General features: G+C 34.2%; 1 protein-coding gene and 1 long non-coding RNA gene across 3 annotated transcripts; one reads left to right on the top strand and one right to left on the bottom strand.

Annotated features, from left to right (window-relative positions):
• Positions 1-1,183: 1,183 nt before the first annotated feature.
• On the bottom strand, positions 1,184-26,073 carry LOC143250525 (uncharacterized). 2 transcript variants are annotated; one of them, XR_013028227.1, is made up of 4 exons: positions 25,990-26,073; positions 4,361-4,525; positions 2,370-2,414; positions 1,184-2,127 (listed from the first exon to the last, which is right to left on the bottom strand). It is a non-coding gene; the product is annotated as an uncharacterized LOC143250525 (long non-coding RNA). The 2 variants fall into 2 exon arrangements; XR_013028226.1 differs by lacking the exon at positions 25,990-26,073 and adding an exon at positions 5,442-6,039.
• Positions 9,244-15,577, top strand: LOC143250522 (uncharacterized). Its single transcript, XM_076501195.1, has 5 exons — positions 9,244-9,433; positions 10,518-10,689; positions 13,980-14,131; positions 14,353-14,491; positions 15,012-15,577. Exons 1-5 carry the CDS (start codon positions 9,382-9,384, stop codon positions 15,223-15,225), a joined length of 729 nt encoding a protein of 242 aa, XP_076357310.1. The 5' UTR covers positions 9,244-9,381; the 3' UTR covers positions 15,226-15,577.

Here is a 26,073-nt window from a genome sequence, read left to right as displayed (position 1 = left end):
AATATAAAGCACTCGATCCATTCTCTTGCATTTTAAATATGATAAAATATAAGTTCACATTATCGAACCTACCACTAAATTTCTTAATAATTTAATAGAGTTTCTTGTGCAATGGCTTAAAAGGATTGAAAATTGAATAGTTAATGTAGGCAATTGTCTTGGAGGCAAAATAGAGGGTATGAAAAAGAAAGCTAATATTACCAATACATTCATCTGCTAAGGTTACTGTATTTTTATAATAACACTTCTTTTTATGTTTTGAACCAATGGGAAAGGGAAGAAGAGCATTCAATTTCCTTCATGATATATTTAACCTTTTGGTTTTTTTTCAAGAAGTTCACAGCTTTTAAAGATAAATAAAATAAATAACAATTAAGAAATGATTACTCAAAAAGAGGTCTAAAAGAGAATTTATCGTGGAACTATTTGTGTTTAATAATGGCAATGATATTCTTCAATACTGACCTCATCATCTCCAATGACAAGTGTCCGTGAAAGTAAAATTTGCAGCTAGGGCCTTTTTGGGCAACAGCTGTAATGCTTATGTGTAGATTTTTGGCCATTAAGCTAAAACATAAATTAGATGCATACTTGTTTCATTTTTCTGCCTGCTTCTTCTTTCAGAATTGTCTTTCCCTTGATAAATTATGTTGTTCTTTTTTCAATATCTGAGAAGGCATAAGAGGAAGTTGTTCACTTAAATTCTCATTAGTTTTAGCATCAGTAATTTATCAACTTGTTTTAATGGTAGTGTTTATTTACACCATTTTAGTGTGTCATGTTTTAAAATTTAAAAAAAGAGTTCAATTTTAATTTTAAATCTGCATGTTTACCTTCTTTTTTTTCCATATATTAGATACCAGAAAGACAACTGTGTGTGTGAGAGAGATTGTCATATTAAAACAAAGCATTATCTAGTTACAATAACATTTTGTATTTCAGTAGTTACACGAGGAGATAACATCAATACTTGTCTTCTTATACCTGGTGAGAATTACGATAAGACAACTTGAGATTGTCAAACATGTATAATCTACGAACGTGTATGTTTAAAATCGCCTGTATAGTCAAAACCCAATATCTATGTTTTAAATGCTAATCCTAAGTGAACTCTTTACTGTTGCGATTTTTAGCTGACTGATGTAAAATACAATTGTTAACACTTTTCAAACCTTCTTCCCTCTTCATGGTAATTTAGATATGTAGTTTATTAAAAAATAAATATGTTACAGATAATAGATTTTAATTTTTTTAGAAAAACATTTCTGCTAGTGATGTTATCTTAGTACACAGAAGTTTAAATGTAAGTAATTTAGTAAAACTGTAAAATGGCAAATTAAAAATTCCTGATTCATAAAAGGTAAAAACCATCATTCAACAAAAGTGGAATTAACCAAGATGTTGCTGCCATTAGAGTACATGTAGAAATAGTAATAGACATCAGACAAAAGAGACAATGCTGAAGAGTACAATACCTATTATTCTGTGTGAATCAGATAACCAGGAACATCCTAAAAATTTAGATAAAATTTTCCTGAGTATGTTGTGCCTTATCCAATGGTTGACCCATTTCAATAGATATAATTTCCTCTAAAGACATGTCTTACTTTCCAACCCTTTAAATTATATATTTGAGTAATTTCAAAAATTCTAAGCCAAGTGATGTGGTGTTATTTACAAAGGTATTATACTGTATTTAAATATTATCTTTTTCAATATTTTCAATGATCAACAGAAATTTCTATGACCTAAGCATATTTTACAATGACAATTATATTAGAATATTTAGATAATATTATTTTTCTTATTAATGCACAATTGTAAGTTGTGATAATATTATTATTATTATTATGTATTATGCATTGCATATATTCTGTAGGGCCTGGCACTGCCAAGTGGTTAAGGCCCTCGACTCTTAATCTGAGGGTCACTTGTTCGAATCCCCATCACACCAAACATATTCACCCTTTCAGCAGTGGAGGCATGATAATGTGACAGTCTTTCCAACTGTTCATTAGTAAAAGAGTAGCCCAACAGTTGGCAGTGGATGGTGATGGTTAGCTGCCTTACCTCTAGTCTTACACTGCAAAACTAAAGATGGCTAGTGTAGATAGCCCTCGTGCAGCTCTGCATAAAATTCAAAAGAAACCAAATCAATATATTTTGTAATTTCTTTGCAGTACTCACATAACAACATTTTCAGATTTAAACAGTTTTATTTTTAATGTTTAATTACAATAATGAATAAATGGTTAATAATATGACTTTCTTTCACTTGTAAGGATTTTGATAAATATTTGTACAATGACAGCATTTAACAGTTTATTACAAAGGATCGCATAAAACACTGATAAGATAAACATACTCACAAGCCTCCTGTTTTGTAGGTCATAAAGAAATACAGCAATGGTGTTCTGTAGTAATAAATATTAAAGAATATAATAAAACATTAGTTTCATTAAAACATTTGTATAGATTGTTTGTTTTTGAATTTTGAGCAAATTTACACAAGGGCTATCTGCACTAACCAGCCCTAAATTGGCAGAGCAAAACTAAAATGAAGGCAGCTTGTCATACAACCCACTGCCAACTCTCAAGCTACTCTTTTGTCAACAAATACTGGGATTGACCACCTCATTATAATGCTCCCACAGCTGAACAAAAAAGGGTAAGCATGTTTGATATGATAGGGGTTTGATCCCACTACCCTCAGATTAGGAGTCGAGCACCTTAACTACCTGGTTACACTAAGCTTATTTGTATAGAATACCAATGGACTACTATTTATTATTTTCCATGTACTGCATTGAGGCACATTATTAGCACTCTCAATATTACAAATACTACATCTCTTCACAATTATAATCTTCATAAAAGAAAATAATACAGAGAATAATTTAATAAGGTGTATTAATTGATACAATAAAGTGTGTCATTTTCTATAGATTGCATACATTAACATCAGAGGTACATGAACTGTAAACAATACAGTTATGAAATTTAAAACTCCATAATTACAGTCCTTAATGAAATTAGTACAGTAGCATCACTGAAATAATAATAAAGACAGATTTTTTCGTTTGTTTAACTTGTACATTGTTAATGTAAATATAAAAATGGCTAAAAACATAGGAAAATTAAATAAATAAAAAGTTTAGTTTAAAACTGAAGTAACCGAAAATAAGTCTATGTAAATTTTAGAAAATTACTGTACATAATATTATACATGTTGGAAGCATTTTAACAAAAACAAGTGTTCACAATATTACACCTTGCCATTTATAGACATCACTTGCTACTGACTTGCTGTTTAACTTTTGGTTTTCACATTTTTCTTTGTTTATGACTTTTTTCAGTCTATATATTTCTCTGATTTAGAAGTTTTCTCACTTTTACACATGACTTCTAGAACCTTACCCTTTTATAAATGTTGGAAGTGCACAATAGTACACAATCATTGTCAAAACTGTCTGCCTCACCACAGTATCACTCAAAACCTTTAGTTGTGGAAGGTGGTTTTTGATAACTTGTACTTTTTGAGGCTCATGACACAGTGAACCATTTGCCAAGCAACTCTGGTGTGATACCTCTCTTTATGAAGCTTAAATGTTTGCATAGGTTTTGTTAAAAGCCTCTGCATCTAATAGAATTTGCTGAATGAAACAGCCTTCCCGATTCCAAATAACAAAATCACAATATTTAGCACCTGCCAGATGTATCTGGGCCTGCAATTGATACTGATATACACAAGCTAGTCTTAATGGCATGCTCTCTCCATTTGTCAGCCAGAGACTTTGTTGTCAAGCAATAGGTGTACTTTATTTCCATTACTCCTTTCCCATGACGGTCACAATGAATCACGCCATCTAGCACTGTTTCGATTCATGGAGACCAAGGGGTTGATAATGAGACCAATATTCCAGCTGGAAGTTTCCATGCTACTGTCTGGTTATACCATAATAAACAATCCCTATAGTATCTTTCATAATCACAGCCCAATCTAAACAGAAACATGTCCTATTGAGTTAAAAAGTGGAATTATTTAAGGCAGTGGCAGCTTCAGGGTGACATAGCCCCTTCCCTAACACTTGAGTTTTTTTAGTAGTCTGAGACAATTATGTTATTTTATTTAATGTGTAACAAAATTGTGAGAGTTCAGCATTTACCTATTTTATGAAAAACAATTGCATTTGCAATAATTGTTTATAGATTTTGAAATTGAAAAACTATGTTAATAGAGAAATAATAGAAAGATCTATTTTGATGAATAAATTACCCAAAAAATCATGCAAATTAGAGAGTTAAATAACATGTTACCATTAAAAATAACAAAATTAATGCATGCATTGTCATTAGTTACCTGTTTGTTTCACTTGAGAATTTATATGAATGGGGATATCAGATCCTTTCGATGAGAGACATAAATGGTTTGCTTGGGTTTGTTTTTGCTGTTACTCTTCCAAATCTGACTGAACCAGACCTTTCTCTTTGCTTTCTTTCAAGTCTATTTTTCAGTGACATGGCACTGTAATATACAATATCTTATATATTATTTAATAATCAAACATATGTACATAAATCAACATTAGTACACTAAAATTATGATAACACAATATTTCACAAGAACTAAACATTCTTTCAGGCATATACATGAAGTTTCAAATCAAGTATGTAAACAAACCAATTAATTTCTCAAACAACTTTTTACTCTTTGAAAGTAATTGTTGACTGTTCTATTCCAACATATCATTTGAGTAGACAATGGTTAAGATCTGTAGTGATTACAATGAAGTATTCATGTTCAGGAACTACAGAAAGAATTGCACTTCTCTTTTTCTCTAGTTCTTGAGCTTCACTTTGGTGTAAAGATCTTGAAATACTTCAACTATATGTGAAGGAGCAGCTGTCTCCAATACTTCTTATGCTTATTTCTGGTGAAAATGATTCTAGTACACTCAGTATATTTCACCTTCCTGACAGACACTCAGTTTAACTCATTCCATGAACAAGGCAATTCAGTACAAGATTGTTCAGTTGCGTTGGAGGTTCAGTGAGCAGTTTCACTGTAATATTTGCAGGTGTTATGAATGATTGATATTTTACTTATTGTTGCTAGACAAGGCTTGCACATAAAGAGGATTGCAGTGGCCTTATGCATGCACTTGTTTATAGTGTACAATAAGAAAATATTTGTGAATATAATTAAATGTCATTAAATTTTAAACTACATATATAACATATCACAATAAAATGTGTATTTATTTTGGTTTACAGTACACAATCTACATAATTCTAAATGACTTTCATTAAAGTAAAAATCATATACTCTGGCCAACACAAACACATTGAAATATGAGCATAACAATGAGCAAATGGCTGTCACTGTCATGTGTCACTTTGGCAGTGAAAGGATACACCTTATTGGTGTTTCAATGTCTCACCATTGAATCGTTTAGAAGCCAGCTCGGAAATACTTTAAACTGTCTGTGCTTTTAATTTTATTAGCCCTCATGAAGTGTCCTATATTGAGTTACTAGTGTTTCTACGAGGTAAACATAAATGTCTCCAATTCCAGAGTCAGCAGCTTCTCTGATTGCCTAGATGATATAAATAATACTTGAAGTTGAGACGCTTATAGGGATCACATGTGCCAGGAACGACCACTTTGTGTATGTGCATCTCAAATTCTTGTTTTGTGAGATGTCTGGTATGATTAGTTTAAAATGTACGACCTTCGAAAGTGTTTATCTTTAGAACCCGATGTATCACAACTGCCGACTACAGATTTAGTAAAGCTAGCGAAAGAGAGGTTTAGGTAACAAAATGGTAGATCCGATTGCATACGTTACACAATTGAAAACGTCCACCAGAATTATTACACGAGTTATTGCACCGTGTTCGTAATATCGAGTGCTTCATCATCACGTGACTGCAAACGTCTATCAGAATTGTTAAACGAACTATTGCATCGCATTCGTGATATCAAATGCTTCATCATCAATGGAAATACCCACACTTCATAAATGTTTACAGGCATACTTTCTGCATCTAACATCTATGGTGTCACTTAAGTATGGAAAGGTTCAAATTACGTCATTGAAAAAGATTATAAAAATCCTATGTCATATATGAAAGAACTATTTTTATTCTATAACACCTATTTTTTCGATACATTTCATTAGTTTTAAGAGTCTATGTGGATCAAAACTGTCGGACAAAAAAGAAATAAATCATTTTTAACTGTATAAATAATAAGGACAATAACGTAGTTAGAACGAACACATGATATAAAGTAAATCAGAGTAAACAGTAAAAAAGTGAATTTTACTAAGAAATGAACTAAGCAATACTTAAGACACTAAAAATGGAAATAAAATAATAATAGTAATCAGATGTCTGTAAAATATTTAGATTGATATTTGACCATGAGAAAACTATTTTAATCAGTAATTCAAGATCTCTAGACGGAGTTGCAAAAATGATAAAGCTGTTAAAAATGGCATGTCATGTCATACCTGTGTCTTCCTCATGTGGTCGAAGTCCTGACTGTTTTTAGTAGATATTTTTTTGTTTTCATGAGTCTTCTCATAAAGGGTGTTTTAGTTTTGCCAATGAATACAAACTTTCAGTCACTATACTCTCTAATTATATATAAGCCCTAATTAAGGAAGTGTCGATAGTTGTTCTTGTACTTTAATTTTAGGAAATTAATTCTAGAGACAAGTCTGAGTTGTATCTGAAAGCAGAAGTTTTCTTATCACTTTAAAATTTTATTTTTGAATCTATAAACTTTGGGAATATATCGTGTTTGAAGTTAAATCTCTTAAATTGATATAATATACTTTAGTCTTCGTAAGTTTTGTCATAAGTAAAGACGTTGAAAACTGCAAGAAATATCATATGAAATATATAAATTGAAACATTAGAACATAAAAGCTCATTTCATTAACTTTCCTGTACTTGAATTAACGAGCAATCGGATGAGGAGATCGATAGATGGATAGATAAAAGTTTATAGGATAAATTTATATAGAGTATGTATTTGTTGTCCAAAGCATATGTAAACATACAGTTTAGTGTAAATGACCACAGTTCGAAGCTTTATTGTTCAAATACTTCAAACATAAATCACGAGCTAAGCGGTAAGCCTAAGGACACTAGATATTCGAGGCTCAATTTCCCGTGGTGAACACAACTCAGATAGTCAATTAGTAACTTTATTCTTTACAGACAAACAGGAAAGAAGAAAGCAGGATATTTAGTATGCCACTCGATTCCACCAAGGAACATAGCGCCGCAATCGCTTGCTGATTCATTAACAGGCTGGTTTTTTAAGTGAGCAGATTGTTAGCCTACCGCAGAACCCCTAACCAGGAGGAGAAACCTGAGCCGTCCCTAATTTTGTAGTGTAAGACTAGAGGGAAGGCAGCTAGTCATCACCACCCACCGCCGACTCTTGGGCTACTCTTGTACCAACGAATAGTGGGATTGACCGTAACATTATAACGCCCCCACGGCTGAAAGGGCGAGCATGTTTAGCGCGACTGGGATGCGAACCCGCGACCCTCGGATTACGAGTCGCACGCCTAACGCGCTCGGCCATGCCGGGCACAGGCAGGATATTGATGTAATGTATTTTTAAAGGTTTTTAGGTACTAAAACTAATCGTCTAGACCCTGTTTAAAGATTAATGAGCTGGATTGAACTGTAAAGAAATGAGAAAGAAATTCCATATCTACATATGTTACATGCTTAATAAGTTTTACAAGTGTAATTGTGGTACGTAAGCACGGCCCGGCATGGCCAAGCGTGGTAAGGCGTTCGACTTGTAATCCGAGGATCGCGGGTTCGAAGCCCGGTCGCACCCAACATGCTCGCCCTTTCAGCCGTGGGGGCGTTACAATGTGACGGTCAATCCCACTATTCGTTGATAAAAGAGTAGCCAAAGAGTTGGCGGTGAGTGGTGATGACTAGCTGTCTTCCCTATAGTCTTACACTCCTAAATTAGGGACGGCTAGCGTAGATAGCCCTTGAGTAGCTTTGCGCGAAATTCAAAACAAACAAACGTAAGCATATTAATTGTTTTCTCCTTCCTTGTATTAATATAAGAAATTATTCAATATATTTTATATGTGCAGGTATGTCTCGTTTCTACGTAACATTTTGATCAAGTTAATGTTTCTTCACTACCTATTGTTCTTTGCCATTCATCAATGCAAGGCTCAATAGTTCGCATGCAGGATTATGGATCTGAGGTTTTGTTTTATTATACTTATAAGTATGCTAATCGATTCTGAAAACTACACCTTCTTCATATTCACAACAACAAGAAAAGTTAGGAAGGAATAAAATCTGGCGATGCGAAGGAAAAAAGTTAAAATAGGTTTAAAGTAAAATAACATAAATATGTGTGGTCTTTCGTATATTTTTACTTGTTTATTATTTGAAATTTATCATTCTCAACACACAGAAAGGGTTGAGGTGTTGGTTTTTTCAAGTATAAACTTTTAAGTCATAGTTCCTTTATCTCTTTACCGATTTGAGATATAATTATAATTTTGGATCCAAGGTGTCAAATCTTTTCGACTCATAGGTTAATTCACTCTAATTCTGCCTAAAGTTCCATGGCTACTGAGGACTTTTTATTCTTTATTACAACTTTACAATTCGTTCTGAAGTTATTAAATATTATTTAATATTCCAGTCAGCTGAATCCTTCCGAAACACACGTGTATTTGTTTCACAACCTGATTCTCTCAATATAACATGTCCACCAGTGATTCAGCGGTAATTATGTAGGCACACAATACTACAACCTAGGTTTCGATACCTGAGATGGACAGAGCATAAAAAGCCCATTGTGTAGCTTTGTTTTTATCAATCAAACAAATCAACATAACATCTATGTTACTCGTTCTGTTTAACAGTTTTGTGTTGATATGAAATATGTACTTCCAAGTATTGAGAGACGTACCTATAAATAAATTGTTATAAACTTATGTCTATACCTTTCTCTTCTGTATAAATATATGTTTATAATTCCATTCATTGAGTAGTGCTCTATTATTACACGAATATTCATTTCCAACACATTATAGATTTATTTCTTTTTTGTCGATACTCAAGTGCAGAAAAAGCCTGTTTTCAGTATTCTTTTCCCACAAGTTGCAATTCCAATCCTTCAATGTTTAGAAATGACGCCAAATATCCTGTTTGTTGTGCAACATTCACTCTGTGTGACGTTGCACTGGTAGCCAATCAAGGTGCTTTCCTGTTCGACTTTAGTATTTATGTGCTACAACGATGAGCTTTGTTTCACTTTCACGGGGAACTTTTTTGGACGAATTGTAAATACTCGTGGTATCTACTTATAAGTAAGAGATGAACTTACCAGCCATACTGTTTATATTCTTAACAGCTGCCTTAGTCTCAGGTAAGATATATGTATATTATATTATTCAGTGTAAGTGTACGTTATGTCGTATGTACTCTATAATGGAAAATTCTCCCACTCGTAAACGTTTCACGTGTAGGTTCTTAGGATTAATGAGTGTCAAGACTTTGGATATATACAACTTATACAGGAAAATTTTTACGTTAATGGATTGCCTCTAGTTGTTTCTAAAATGGGACAAGTTTAAGGTTTTATAAAAAGTCGTTTTTCGAATTGAAAAAAAATATAGGTCTTGATAAAGAAGCGGAAACATTGCCCCACTGCAGGAACAGTCGTTTAACATTAAAACTGCTCTGTTTATACTCCTTTAAGTACCCTTGAAACATATTAAATATAGTTTTATTACGCCAATTCCAATATTATTACATAATATGGCATAAGTAAAGTATATGGTATAATTTTTTTCAGTTATCATCCGAAGAAATGTGGAGGCGAGGCCAGTCACAATTCATGGCTATCAACTCGTAATTCCGGGGACGTGAATTATAACGTGACGGTCAATCCCACTATTCGCTGGTAAAAGAGTAGCCCAAGAGTTGGCGGTGGTTGATGATGACTAACTACCTTCCCCCTCGTCTTACACTGCTAAATTATAGACGGCTAGCGTAGATAACCCTCGTGTAGCTTTGCGCGAAATTCAAACCAAACCAATCCTCCCTGGTTCGATGTTTAAACAAGTTGTTAAGCTATACGAGCGGAGTAATACCTCACTTGATTATGATAGAATTTGCCATAACTCAGAAAGTCAATTTGAAAAACTCAGAATATTTTAATACATATCTATATGTGTTTGCTTGTCTTATTGAGTTTATCTCTCTGTGGTAACAGCAGTAAGATTTCACACTTACTATGGTAAAGTTTGGATTTCAATTCCCCACAGTAAATAGCCGAATGTAGTTTTGCTCTAAAATAAATAAATAAACTTCGTAAATTTTATCCGACCTCCTTTTTTACTGTTTCAAGTTAGTTTATAGTAATTTTAAAGTATTTTCGTTAATAACAGAACATATTACAGATATTTTTACGTTGAAAAAAAAAAATAATTTTATTATTTTCTTATCAGAGAGTCTTCCTACCAACAACTTGGAAGAACTCTATGGAAAATGTACCACTCAAGATTTACTTGCGATGAACAGAATGATGCAGCGATGTTACATGCGTGACAATGGTCCAACAAATTTACAGGTACAACTAGTGTCTAATGTGACCAATAAGGACTACGCTTCAGTATGCAAGTACGTTTTAATACAAAGATAATTTTCAATTTCAGTTCTAGATTTAAATTTCGTTTGTTACTAGCCAACCTTTAATCATCTATGTATTCGCTTATCAAAAGCAAAACTGATTAAATAAATGCCTTAAAATACATTGAGGGCATTATTAAAAGTAATATACTAACTAAACTACAATTGAATATTACTGCATAAACAAATATTTTTCTATATGTTTCGGCCATCATCAGGAAGAATGTAAATAAGCGTAAAAACACTATATATATATATATATCTAAAAAGTTCGCTCCAGTAACGTGGTGCATGCCAGTTTAAAATTAATGTTCTATTTAAATGAAACAACATCAATATATACATGTCTACAAATACACACACATATTTATATGCTATGTATAAGGTAAATTTCCATGTGGGATAGAGGTACATTTTCGGATTTACACCGCTAAGATCATGGATTCGATTCCTCTCAGTGGACCCAACAGATAGCTGGATGTGTTCTTGTTATAAGAAATCACACAAACACATGAGGCAAATATTCATCAAAAATATAAAACAACATACAAAAGATATTATTAATGAATATATACTTCTTTATACAATATAAGTACAAGTAGAGGAATCAAATCCCTGAACATTCATCTTTATTTTTAAAGAAATTTTAATCAATAGTTGTGATTAACTTATCTGCAACGTTAAGAACATGTTTTTTTCAGTCGCGTCATAACGGTTCTTAAAAAGGTTCTGAGTTTTCCAAGTACAAATCTTTAGCTCATATCTTCGTTATCTCTTGACCGATTTAAGATCTAATTGCAGTCTTGGACTCGGAAAGTCAAACCCTTTGAAATGGTCTATTTAACCGCGCCTAAGGTCTTGTAGATTTACTTTAAACCTGCCTAAAATAATTTCAATTTTAAGGTAAGCTGGTTGATATCCTGATGAGTAATATTAAATCGGATATAAGCGTTCACTTCTCTTGGTATTGCTGTAACACAAAAATATAGCTAATGAAAATGATAAAAGAAAAAAAAGTCTCATTGATTAATTTGCTCTCATCCTGCCTAGAATAATTTCAAGTGCCACGGCTATTCAGGATTCCCTCTTGTTTTATTTTTTAAAATTTCTTTACTTCATAACTTTAACTGGTCATCACTTATTTGACGATCGTATGAACATCTTGGAAGTGGAACTGTGAGATTATTATCTTTACTTAAATAAGGTAAATTTATTTCGTAGTTTTTATGTTAAAGTCACTAAAAACCCAGCTTTTGTTTTCTAAATAAGGGCCTAACACATATTCTTCCTCCACTGAAAGATAACCTTGAACAAATACTGAATTTATGAAGTGTGAATGCAGAAGTGTCTATATAGGTGATGCAATTGGTCAACCAAAATGTTACTTAATAACAATTAATGTATAGTACAAAACAAGAATTGCACTTTACCATTTATAACAGAACATGCTATCATCTCTAACCATCGTATCCTATGGGATGAGACCGAATTAATTATTTCCCTGGCTAATTACACCGAATCAAATGTAAAAGTCGTTGGAAATAAGTACATATTTTTGTTTAGCCACGAAGGTTCAGAAATTTCAGTCCTTTGGTCGTACTTAGAATAATATTTTTTAAAAGTGGGTGTATGCAGTATCAGCTCTATCATTAGTTATCTTCGGAACTTGCTGTGCAGGATAGGCAAAAATTTCCGGTTACGAAGGCGTTTCCTTTAGAATATGTTACAGGAAATGTTTTGACATGTTGTCGTTGTTCTAACAATGTCAGTTGTGAACAAAATTGAATATTGCAAATAAAAACAGAAACACGTATGAAAACATTTATAAGTACACTATCTAAATATTAATCATATTACAGGCGTCAAGAAAAACGGAAACTTTTCAGTGGAAAATAACGTAAACAAAGCTACAGCAGCGCCACTAAGCTACAATGAGCATCTATATTTAAAAGCTATCCGGATACGAAGACGATGGATAACAACGATTTTACTGTATATTTTGTATGTAGTTAGTCACAGACATTATTGTGTATAAACAGAATGTTAATTGGAAATTGACATACACCACATTATATTCGAACGACTTGGTTCTCTTTATAATTCAGGATACACAGTTACTTCATTTATTCTCGTTCTGTCTGTTGTTTCTACATATACAGTAAAATGTCTGTCTTTGAAAAATTAAAAATAATATTTTTTGTTCAGATGATGCATTACTTTCATTAATTAAATACTACAAAATGTATGAGTAAGCCACTTAATATGAGAACAACTCGCTACGGTCTGTGGAATCACATTAACATTCACTAATAAAATATCAGTACGAAATGAAGATACCTCACTGCCGACAGTCATTAATGTAAAAGCTTGTATAATGTAAAGAAAATGAACACTTCCATTATTGTAATTTCGAAATCCCACTGAAAAAATAAGTTCGTTGTTTTCTGACACGTCAGCTGTGATAACTTGAGATTACCTTCAAGACTTCATCCAATTAACATTGCTCTTTCGCCTTTTATGTTAAGCCTTTTCTCAGTACCATCGAAACGTAACGTAATTCAACCGGTTATCTATAAAGAAACTGTAGAAAACAAGAAACGTGATTTTGTATGTAATACCATTGGTGATAAGTTGTTAAATGTTAACTTTTTCTGATGGGGAACCTACTAACGTGATTTTTTTGGAGCTGATAGCATTCTCAAAAGTTGATCAATGTGATAGTTTGATTACGTGTACTTTTTGTTCTATGTATGATAGCAGAGGCATAGAATTTTTACACCCGATGGGGGTAGGGTATGATTTTTGCAACCACTTATGTGGACTGTTCAATTTGCAAATTGGTAATCTCTGATTACGTGAACCTGAAAACTGTAAACATGCAGTTACAGAGTAATCTTGTTGCCACGATACTTGCATGTATACTTAGGCCTACTGACTGATAATTACGAACTATCGTTTAGATCGAAAAGCTTAGAAGCACGCCTATATTAAAGATGTACATTTCAGCTACTGAAAAAGCCTACATCTAGGCCTAATTATGTAATTCGATTGGTAAGAACACGAGAATCACAAGAACAAACACACAATTTGTAGGCCTGTGATGCAATAAAACAATTTAACAGACCGAACAAAAACCGAAGAAAATACAAAATCATGTTTCTTGTTTTCTACAGTTTCTTTATAGATACCAGGGAGGGATGATTGTGTGCACCAAGTGCACGATTATGCATACACATGTCGAAGCTGGAAAGACATATCTAATCCAACTTTCCTCTCTACAGATTTCTAAATGAAGCCACTGAGTGTGGCGTCTCAGTCTACGAAACCTTCGACTGCTTAACAGAGAATACTAAGAACTTCCAACGAGTGGGTTATAAAGCTACAAAGGCATCACTTAACTTTATGTGTAGAAACAACCAAGCCAACTTAGCAAGTGAGTATATCCTTGATCCTCGAATTAGTTTTTCCTGCTAGTGTTAAGACTTCATAATTTCAAATCTCACATTGTCTTAAATGATTTGTCAGAAGAACCAGTGATAGTAACTATTAACTGTAATAATGAACAAGTGTGGGCGATAGTGATAGAATCATACCATACATGTGCAAACTATCTCAGAAAGCAAGTAAAATGATGACTCACTTATTTTCACACAGAGTTTTTTGAAGGCAGAGGGATGGACTGTGTAGGTAAGATTTCTACCATTGAAAATAGTACCTGTTCAGAAGAAATAGCGTCGCTGGTAAAAAGTCATGGAATTGGAAATGTATTTAAATCATGGAAATTTATTTGTGGGTAAGTAATCGCTTAATGCAGTTTTCTTTCATTTTCATATCTGTTTTTGGTCATAGAGGATTCCTATTTATTACTTAATAATGTTCTATCAGTATTTATTTTATGAAGCTTTTCACAGTATTATCAGAAATTTATAACGTCATTAGCAGAGAAAAGTGTTTGTTTTTTTAAATATTGCTATATTGCTTTCGGTACCTCTGGTTTCATGTAATATCATTCGTTTATTTATTATATATATAATTATTCATATGTTATGGATTAGGCGTGGAGAAAGATGATTTAAGAAAATTCTCCAGTGATTGTATTTAAAGAGATAAGTAACTAACAAAATATTCATATGCACACTGCATCTCAAAGAAGGTTTTAACTTCATCCTCTTAAGCTACATATCAGTATTTAAGCATAAACTTGAATATTATTGTAAAACAATTCTCGATTCTTAGAACACCAAACCCTAAATTAATAGGCTTTATAATAAATTAATTTTGGTTTAATGAACGTTTTTATTTTATTTAAACAGGATAATGGAGAAAGCTGTTGATTGCTTAAGCTCCATGTTGTCCAACTGTACTCAGGACGTTTCAGATGTGTTTAATGGCGTTGTGCAAGCTTACATAAAAGAAACTCCTTGTTCTTCTACAGACCTTTCTTTACAGTATTTCAAATACCAACACGAGGACAGCACAGAAGTGGAACAACAAATTTATTTTGTTGGTTTAAATAATTTACATTGAAATATCTTATGAAGCAGTTGGTAATATTACAAGGATATGATGAGTTCGTATATCTACTTTGAACGAGTTTTCTTCGTTTAGTTATATTAAGTGTGTTGTGCATTTGTAGTTGTTTTTAAAGATTTTAGTTTCTTAGACAGAATTTCTTTTTTCTTTTGGTAATATTAGCGATTTCGTAGTAGTTATCAACTTTTCGCTTTTGAATTTTTTTATAAACATTTGCAACTCATAATCTAACAAAACGTTTAAAATGATTTAATTCAACAAATGTTATGATCAAATCAAATATGAAACAGATGCAAAAAGTATTTTATAAACAAATAAAGTTAGTTTCGTAGAAATATATATAAAATGACAAGGAGTTCCTAGAATCATAAATCAATATACGAAAAATGAATCATCAGACCAGTACTCTCCAATATGATAATAATATATCACTAGGTTTAATCAGCTTACGAGTATAGGTTATGTCTATCCCCATATGCTAATGCGATATTCCTAAATATACCATTTATTTTATTTGTTTGTGTTAGAGCAAAGCCATATTGCTGATGTCAACCACGTTGAATCAAACTCCTGATTTCAGCGTTATAAGTCCATAGACTTACCACTATCTCAGCAGTGCAATTAATAACAATGACATAAAAATATTTTAACCACTATAAATATGTTCTTTGTTCCATCCAGCTACCCACTTAACCATGTAGTTAGTAACTTCATCGTAGCCTGTTTGATATTTAATAAAAACATAAATCAACCATGTATTAAGACTGAAAACCGCAAAAAACAAAAATGTCTAACAAACTTCTTATTTCTTCAAGTAAGACTGTATTGGATCTGATGCATAAAAGTAATAAGTATGAACATGGCTGTCATAGCAGAATTAGGCTTTGCATTATTAAAAAAAAGTTAAAATTCTGAAAACTGCAAAAGTGTAAAAATTAATAAGTGAACTTTCATAAGTACTCATCTGGTGGGACAGTGGTAAGTAGTCTGTAGAATTACAACGTAAAAAACACGGTTCAATTCACCTCAGTGGAGACAGCAGATAGCATGACGTGGCTTTAATATATATATATAGAGAGAGAGAGAGAGAGTATTTAACAAATAACTCGCTTTTTACAATTACACCCAAGAGTGACAAAAATTGCCTCTTTTGTGTTTAAGATAGAATATTTTATTACTCGGTCTACGTAAACTCGATAGATAGAAATACGTATGAGGAGTGTTCGATAATAAATTCCAACTCTAACTACGGTATATAAAGCTATATAATTACAATACCGCAGAAGTTGGATAATAACTTGTAGCATTAAAACAAACGTGAAAGCACTTAAAACTAGGACTTCTTACCGTTAAAACAAAATATAAAAAACATGCGCATTGTATGTTAAATACCTTAAAGTATTAGTTAGATATCAACTCCCAAAAAAGTTTCAGGTTTCGGACATATACTGCTGCACAACATTACACTGCTTCAGTGGGATGCAGACATCTTTCTGCGGGTCCACCAGAGACGTTCTTAAACTACGTCAATAGTCTTTTGCTCTTTATGAATAAATGAGTTGATAAAACCATATCTACTCCTATCTCTGTTCCTACAATTTATTTCAGTGACTGCTTGATACATTGAAAATGTCGAGGTTTCCTTTCTAATCTGGGTGACATTAAATCCTTGTTAGATTCCTTTCATTTAGTGTGTCTTACAGGAATCATTCCTAAAGCCTGCCTATACTGAAATGACAGGTTGTGTGATGAACGAATGCATAGAGGGTGGCTCTGCTGGTCGACCAGCACGTGGCTATCTTGTTTGTGCCACTCAATACACCCTTGGAGACCATATCTGTTGGCTATGCAGCACACATGAAAGAAACCTACGAGAACATGGAAATGTTTCTGAAGCACAGCCAGTACAGCAAGTAAAACTGGAATATCTGTGGAGATCTAAAAGTCGTTGCTCTGTTACTGGGACTGCAGCTCGGCTATACAAAGTACTGTTGTTTCATCTGTGAATGGGACAGTCGTGCCAAAGAGTCACATTATTCTAGACAGAGCTGACCACTCCATAAAAAGTTAGTTCGAGGACAGAAAAATGTGGCGCATGAACCGCTTGTCTACCCGGCAAAGATTTTTTTGCCTCCTCTTCACATAAAATTGGGACTTATGAAGAATTTCGTGAAAGCAATGAACAAAGAAGGCGAAAGTTTTTGTTATTTAAGACAGATGTTCCCAAAAATAACCGAGGCCAAGATCAAAGAGGGCTTTTTTGTTGGCCCTCAGATCAGACATGTTATGAGTGACAAGCGGTTCGAAGATCTGTTAGTTGGGCCGGAAAAGATTGCTTGGAAAGCCTTCAAAAACGTTGTTGACAATTTTTTTGCCAATTACAGAGCTCCACATTACATTCAGCTGGTAGACAAATTTCTCAAAGCATACAAAACAATGAAGTGCAGCATGTCACTCAAGATTCATTTCCTCCACTCACACTTGGACTTCTTCCCCGCAAATCTCGGTGCTGTCAGTGACGAACACGATGAAAGGTTTCACCAGGACATTGCTACAATGGAAAAACGTCATCACGGCAACTGGAATCCGTCAATGCTTGCTGACTACTGTTGGACACTGCAACGTGATGCACCGGCCATTGAATACAAACGAAAATCGGGACCAAAACGCTTTTAATTATGTTGAACTTAATAACGTATTAGAAACATAAACGCAATTAAATACGTTATTGTCGGTAAACAGTTAACTATCTATTTCTCAGAGTTCCTACGTGATGAAGCCAAACCAAAACTATATTTGTGCATACCCACCAGGTACCTGTCACAATCAGCAAAAACTTTTCAGGAAGCAAAACTTTAAAAAAAAATTGTTGTGCAGTGTATGGGATTGACGACATGGAAAAGCTCTTTTGTCAGTTTTATGGCTGTTTCGACAGAAGACATGATTCAGAAAAGGTTTAACGTTGTTCCCACCAACACAGTCGTACTGGAACTTCATTTTATTCGAGTACATTTTCAGTCAAAGATACGGGTATTGCTGTCGAGAAAGGGAATCTTGCCCAAAGGGACTGGCCTGGCATGGCCAAGCGCGTAAGGCGTGCGACTCGTAATCCGAGGGTCGCGGGTTCGCGCCCGCGTCGCGCTAAACATGCTCGCCCTCCCAGCCGTGGGGGTGTATAATGTGACGGTCAATCCCACTATTCGTTGGTAAAAGAGTAGCCCAAGAGTTGGCGGTGGGTGGTGATGACTAGCTGCCTTCCCTCTAGTCTTACACTGCTAAATTAGGGACGGCTAGCACAGATAGCCCTCGAGTAGCTTTGTGCGAAATTCCAAAACAAACCAAAGGGACTAAAGCCATTATGGGCGGCATTGCCTGCTATATCTAATACGTGTATAGTGGTGACACCTTACAGCTGCAAGACAAAATGCAACAAAGCAAGATAAAAATTCTGTAAATTGGGATAGGTTTGCATATATGATTGTGCACATGTTGTCAGTGATTATGCAACTTCAACTGGACTATAAGAAATTGTTTGAATCGTGAGAAAAATATTTATCCTTAGTGAAAGAAGTAGTTCATAAATTCTCACAGAACAGTAATTTGTTTACTGTATACTTGTTAAAAGAATATTCTGCTAACTTCATGGTGTTTAGAATGGATTTTTACAGTATTCGCATCTGCCTCTGAATACGCATAACGTGTAATATAATTTTCGTCTCTTTGTTAGTACTAATTGTAGTTATTTACAAATAATTCAATTGTCAAATGATTAATAATTCGCTGGAAGTAATATCCATATGGACACCCACTTATGTAGTGATATACCTGCAATTTTCTTTGTTATTGAATTTCGCACACAGTTGCTCCAGGACTATCTACAGTACACGTCCCTAATTTTAGAGAGATAGACTAAATGGAAATTAGTTACTCAACATTATCTAACATTAGTTTTTGGTTTTATTTTATCATACCAAAGAATGGTGGGAATGACCACGGATAAAAGAGCTAGTACATGTTGTGAAGGGATTCGAACCCGCGCAAAACAGAGTACGACGCGAATGCCCTAACAACAGGTCACGCTTGGCTCTGAAAGATATACTAACTGAGGCTCTAATCATTATGATTGTATACTTCAATAACGTCTTTTGTCACAGATATGAGTATTATCAGTTCTTTTCTTGCATTAAAATGTGGCTGTAGTAAAACAACAAATATATTTATATTTATTTCCTTCATTTGAAAAAAAATATGTAAGTTGTTCACGCATGCGTCAAAGATGTCTACAATTTACATCAGCTACACGTATAACTAGTAAACTGTCATTTAAGTCGGTGTTTTAAGTACTTTGACAAAACATCTTACCAACTTTAATTTGTAAATTAAAATTTTTATAAACCATTTTCCTCATCCAGAATCCAATTATACATTTCTTATCGAAACATTCAACTTCAGAAATATACTTTAGAAGGTATATTTTCAATATTATCATATTATTGATATTTTCACTAGAAAATATACTCGTTTGATCTTCAGAGTAACCTTAACACAAAACTCCACGCTTGGCATCTACCATAGTGATGTTCGTTTACACCAAGGAACATTTTTAGTATGGATGTCAAACATTAATAAAAGAGTGACATCAAAAGTGTACTTCATCATCTGAGCTTGTAGACTAATAGATAAGACGTTTAACAAGAAATCAAACCGACATAAATAAAATTCAGAAGCATTTGCTTATTTCTTTGTTGTTAAGCACAAAACTATGGGCTATCTGTGCTGTGCTCACCATAGGTAACGAGACACGATTTTTAGCGTTATAAGTCCACATACTACTGGGATAGGAGGGCAGTTAGAAACGTAAATCACATTTGTTTAACAATATTTCCTTGTTTGGTCTGTGTCCTGATGATAAATAAAATCTTTCTTTTCACTCTCCTTGACAAAGGACTTATAACTCATTTGTTTTTCCTTGACAATACCACATCTGACATGAGATATTAACAAGTGTACCCAGTTCCATTATGAGATCTGTACATTCACCGAGACTACTTTTATGATCTGATCAAGATGTCTTTATGCAACTGTGTCTCAGTTCGATGAGACTGAGTCATAAGTGTGTTGAGTTAATTGTTAATATGAAATCATAAACACATTATAGCAAAAACTTCTTGATGACGAGAAAACCACTTGAAATAAAAATGCATCCCAAAACGGCTGGTTTGGGTATTAACACTTTTATTGATAAGCAGAGAAAAACTTTTTGTCTTTCCTAGGTCATCTTCAGGTTAACCAGTCGTTCTGAGATTCTTTTTATATAGTAAACAGTTATATGTATGCCTGTTGAATATGGATGTGTCATGCGTTTTTATCGTTCTATTTTAATAGATTATTATTCTGAATATATCATAATACGTGGTCGAGAAAGTTGTTAAAGTGGTGTCATTCTAGCTTCGTTTATTCCTTGTCATTTTATTTTAATCACACTTGTTGTATCCATGGGAAAAATGCTGCACATTATGAAGGAATGTCCAAAATACTGATTGTTTAAGTGATATTTCGTGGTTACAGCTTTTCCCATACTTGAATACGAACGACCAATCAGGATAAAACTAGTTGTTATGGATAAATTCGACATCATCTGTGAGGTAAGAAACATAGAATTTAAACAGTTTGGTGGATTATTTCGACCTCATCATTTGAAAGTACAACATTAAAAATTGTTTATTAACAGCAATTGCACGTACTTTGTGATTGAATAAAGACTTTATATATGAATTACTTTTAGTGTAATCCCTTTATATCTGAAACTTAGTTATAGTACTACATATCTTGTTGAAGTTCCAAATAAATCCATCGACAAAGACTTGGTAATTTCGGCATGTCTTGCAATCACATGTCACTACCAGGTAACCATGAAAGTATTTATACTACAACTTTAAATGTAGTAAGTGTATCTTCAAAAACTTGGCAACCATTTAGTGAGCATTACACGTCTTATATATATATAAAGGTTAAATTCACTCAAAGCTTATTTAGAAACTGACTGACTTACCTGACATGGCGTTCCACACTTTATTAATTAACATACTTTTTCAGAGCGACTAACATTACTTACGTGACTAGTCATTCTCATACAGAACTGGAAATTCGAGAACTCATCTTCATTCTAATTGAGAACACTGTTGTCAACTTTCATACAAAAGGTTAAACTTTCCGTTATACAGTTCCTACCTTACCTAATATAAAATGAATCCAGTTAAAACTGAACAATGTGCAAAAAACAGATATAAGCCTCATATAGAATTAAAGAGACAATGGCTCCTAAAAATGTAAAATACTATCAAGTTGAACAGTCGACACACAGACTTAGCTATGACATCAGCGAACTCATTCCTATTAATACCAATATGGCCAGGTAGCCAGAAAAAGTGGAGATTAATGGAAAAGGAAGAAAAATGTAGAAGTTGTTGTTGAATATCAACAATAACAGGATGAAAACTAATGGCAAGCCATTTCAGGACCAGTGGAGAGCTAAGAGAGCAGTATGCACTGCATGGTTTCTACGTGATCCAGGGGAAGAGAAATGGCAAACAATTTGGCAGTGAGCACAAATACTGTAGGGGGGGATCTTGTGAGCAACCACTAAACCACAACAAACCATGGCAAAGTCACCCGATTTCTAACCATCCATATAAGCAGGAAAAGAAGAATGGTTCAAACCATCTTCAGCAAAGAGAAAATGGTACTTCCAATCAGGAGTATCCACCTTCATCAGATTACTCAAGGAAAGGCCACATTCAGGGATAGATTGTAATAAGCCATGGAGGAATGGTTTGATCATTGGAGACAGTAAAGTTATCCAATGTCAGGCCCAAATGATAAAGGTAAGAATTGCAGACCATTTGTTCTGACAAAACACAGCCCACTGAAGACGGAAAGCACAATCCCAGGTGGGATGCTGTAGTAAAGATCTAGGATTGGTAGCACACTCCAAAGAACGTTGCAAACGACAGAGTTGAAGAGGAGGTTTGTGGATTTAATGTACAACCTCTGGACTGGAGAAGTGCAGAGTCAAAGCTCCAGATTGTGAATGGTGTCCAGCATCGTCAACGCCGAGGGCTTTACAAAAACCATATGACATGGAAGATGCTCAGTGCTCTTGTACACTTGACTCATCGCTACTTTATGTGAAGAATGAAAGTAAGCTTACATTCAAAGATAAGCCCCAAGAATATACATACCTTAAAAGAATACAGAAAGAGAAACATCTCTGAGATGGAGTTCGAGATCTGGGTGTAGACCCTAGTGGTGTCAAAAATGTATGCAAACAGTTTTGGAAAACGAAAAGTTAAAGCCATTTGCTGCATTCACTTCAACAAGTGACTGAGTGCAGTCTGAAGCTGACACTTAATAAATCTCATGTTTGATGGCTGACACAAGATATAGAAATCATTGACATGGAATCAGTTTACAACTATAGGAAGTTGTGTAATGATAGAATTGATCTTTATACTCATGGAAAAAGGAAGAAAAATGGGCAAAACAAAATTTGTGTTTTTTACAGTCTTAGTTACTTGAATCATTTAAGTTATGTTTCAAAGAAAACATGAAATGTTATATTAATGATACTTTACATACTTTAACATACCATTTTCTATGCATTACGTCATAAATAATAGACTCTGGAATACAACTGTGTACTTTATTTATACCATATACAAATTAGATTTTAACGTATGTTAGGAACATGAATTGGTATTACCAAATCTTTCAACTACAAAATACACCTATTTAACCTTTGATTTCTTGGTAACCTTAAATTAAAAATTCACACGTGACACCTAGCCTGGTAATGTTAGTCATATCAAAAGGCAGAAAGAAAAACAAACATTATCGTAAATTTGTCAGAATATTATAGTAGATTGTTTGGTTCATTTCAAGCTCACTTTTGTTTGTTTGTTTAGAATTAAGCACAAAGCTATAGAATGGGCTGTTTTTGCTCTGCTCACTAGAAGTATTGAAACCCTTTTTATAGCGGTGTGAGTCAGCAGATCGCTTTGCCACTGAGAGACAAGCTCACTTTATTTTTTTATTTCAAAAACTATAGCATATTTATATTAATTTTTGTCATCATGGATAAAATTGATATTTATTGTGCCAGTTCAAGCTTGGTCACAATGCAGCGACAGCAGCTCGTGATATCAATCATGCATTTAGTGATGGCACATTTAATTAGCACACAGCACAGAGCTGGTTTAGAAGATTTCACTCTGGTGACCCAAGCCTCGAAAATGAGGCTCGGGGCGGACCTCAGACAGCCGGTATTGAGGAAGAATTGAAAGCCCAATTTGAATCAGATACCTAACAAACTGTGAGAGGACTTGTCGACAAATGTATTGTTCATTATTCAACTGGTATTCAATCTTGAAGCAACTGGTAAGATGAAAAACCTTGATAAATGGGTACTTCACGAATTGGCTGAAATCATCAAACAAGACGAGTTGAAATTTATTCCTCACTTCTTATGCGTAACAAAACACGACCCGTTTCTTCACTGAATTGTCACGTGTGATACAAAATGGATTTTTTACGAAAATCGACGACAATCCGGACAGTGGCTTGACTATGAAGAAGTATCAAAACCAACTCTTCACACTAAGAAGCTTATGGTCAGTGTTTGGTGGTCGTCAACAGGTGTGATCCATTATTCATTCTGAAACCTAAGAAAATCAATCACAGCTGAGAAATATTGTTGTGAACTTGAAATTATGCATCAGAATTTGTCACAAAAACATTCAGCAATAGTCAGTTGCAGTGGACCTACACCTCTTGATGACAATACTGGACCTCACATTTCACGCACTACTGTCCAAAATCTATAGAACTTCAGTATGAAACTTTACCTCATCCACCAGATCTTTTCCTTACAGATTATCACTTTTCTAAACATTTGGACATTTTTAAAGGAAAAAATCGTTTGAAACCAAAAGTTAATTAAAAGTGTCTTCCAAGACTTCATTGCATCAAAGGATGTCCAGTTCTTTAAAAAATGGTATTTTAAACTTACAACCCGTTGGCAGAAGTATATTCAGCTTAAAGGAGCTTGTTTTTATTAAATAAAGTAAACAACATGGAGATGTACTTGTTTCACATTTTCCTTTAAAATCTGATATTTCATATGCAACAGCGTGATACTATACATTGGGGAGATTTGCTTACATCACAGTAGCAACAGATAAGAGTTTGGAATCGGGTAGGCCCACTCCTTACTATTTTTAGCTAATACGCCGAACACTAATAGGAGCTTGTGTATAAGGTACATTTTAGCAGTTTCGCTGATGACATTTTAAGGTCAACTCCAAGGTAACATATGCTTTATTACCTGTATCTTATAAATGGTGACATTTAGACACAGTTAATTTAGAACACTGATGGGATATGAGTTACATTTTGGTTCTATCAATTCCAAGGCTGGATGACCTTTAAAGGTCAAACCCAAGGCCACATATATTTGATAAACTGTATTTTGGTACTATGACCTCTAACCTCAAACGACCTTGAAAGATGAAATCACAGGTCATGACAGTTTGATCAGTTTTACTTTTTAAATAGTGGTTGATATTTACATGACCCACAAAGGTCGATTTCAAAGTTGTGTATTCAATCCAGTTTAATAAAATCTTAGTAGTTGCCTTCGATTGACTTAGCTGGTTGTAGCAAATAAGCTACGGGGCCCTTGATCTCATTTTTGAATAATTTTAAGGAATCGTTTGGATGAAGCCAAACCATAAACAGTTTAACTAAACTATCAATGCTCTATTTCAAACTAGTCAGGTGCCACTGTCACTCACCTCTGTGGCCAATTCAATGAGACTGAGGGCTCTTAAAGCAGTTATGCTCAGAGTGTGGTAAGGCCACGAGTTCGTTCCCCGTCCAGCTTCAAGTAAATCTAAATTTCATCCTGAATCCAAAATTTTAAAAATTATATGTCACAAAATGTAGTTGGATAATAGGTTGAAATTAAGAAACAAATAACATTGGGCTGTACACAATCTCAAACCTGAAGCCGATTTAGTGTGAAGGTAGAAAGTTTCATGAAAAATGTTGATGAAGTTAATGACCGTGGACAGAGGAGGATTGGGGCATAAAAGTTGATAAATGGAGGGAAGAGGAGGGAATTTTTCCTGCTCTAGAGCAAGTAAATGATGGAATTGATGTGGCCCTTAAATAATTTATCATTATAATGGTATGATTAGATTCAAGTTTACGCTTCGAAATAAAACGAAGCTCGTTGATTCAATACAATTCGTTCGACTGAAGAAAACCCAAATTACAGTAACAAAATATTAGTGATATAATTTAATACATATATGTTGATAACACTGTCCAGGAAACAAATAACAGCTGGAAGTCTAACTGGTGACAACCTGTTGCTTACACTGCTGACCTTAGCCCGGCATGGCCAGGTGGGTTAAGGCGTTCGACTCGTAATCCGAGGGTCGCGGGGTTGAATCCCGGGCGCACCTAACATGCTCGCCCTTTTAGCCGTGGGGGCGTTATAATGTGACGGTCAATCCCACTATTCGTTGGTAAAAGAGTAGCCCAAGAGTTTGCGGTGGGTGGTGATGACTAGCTGCCTTCCCTCTAGTCTTATACTGCTAAATTATGGATGGCTAGCGCAGATAGCCCTCGAGTAGCTTTGCGCGAAATTCAAAAACAAAACAAACAAACAAACACAGCTGACCTAAAAACGTTTACCTCCGTAAGATGGCGGCCGTATTGGGACCCTGGCGATTGGTTATGCAAATGACGTTCTCCACTCTAGTTTATTTTTATCTCAAC

The sequence above is a fragment of the Tachypleus tridentatus genome, chromosome 5, assembly GCF_004210375.1.
Source record: "Tachypleus tridentatus isolate NWPU-2018 chromosome 5, ASM421037v1, whole genome shotgun sequence".
Classification (NCBI taxonomy): domain Eukaryota; kingdom Metazoa; phylum Arthropoda; class Merostomata; order Xiphosura; family Limulidae; genus Tachypleus; species Tachypleus tridentatus.
The sequence above is the reverse complement of the archived record's forward strand: the minus strand, read 5'-3'. Positions and strand labels throughout refer to the sequence as shown.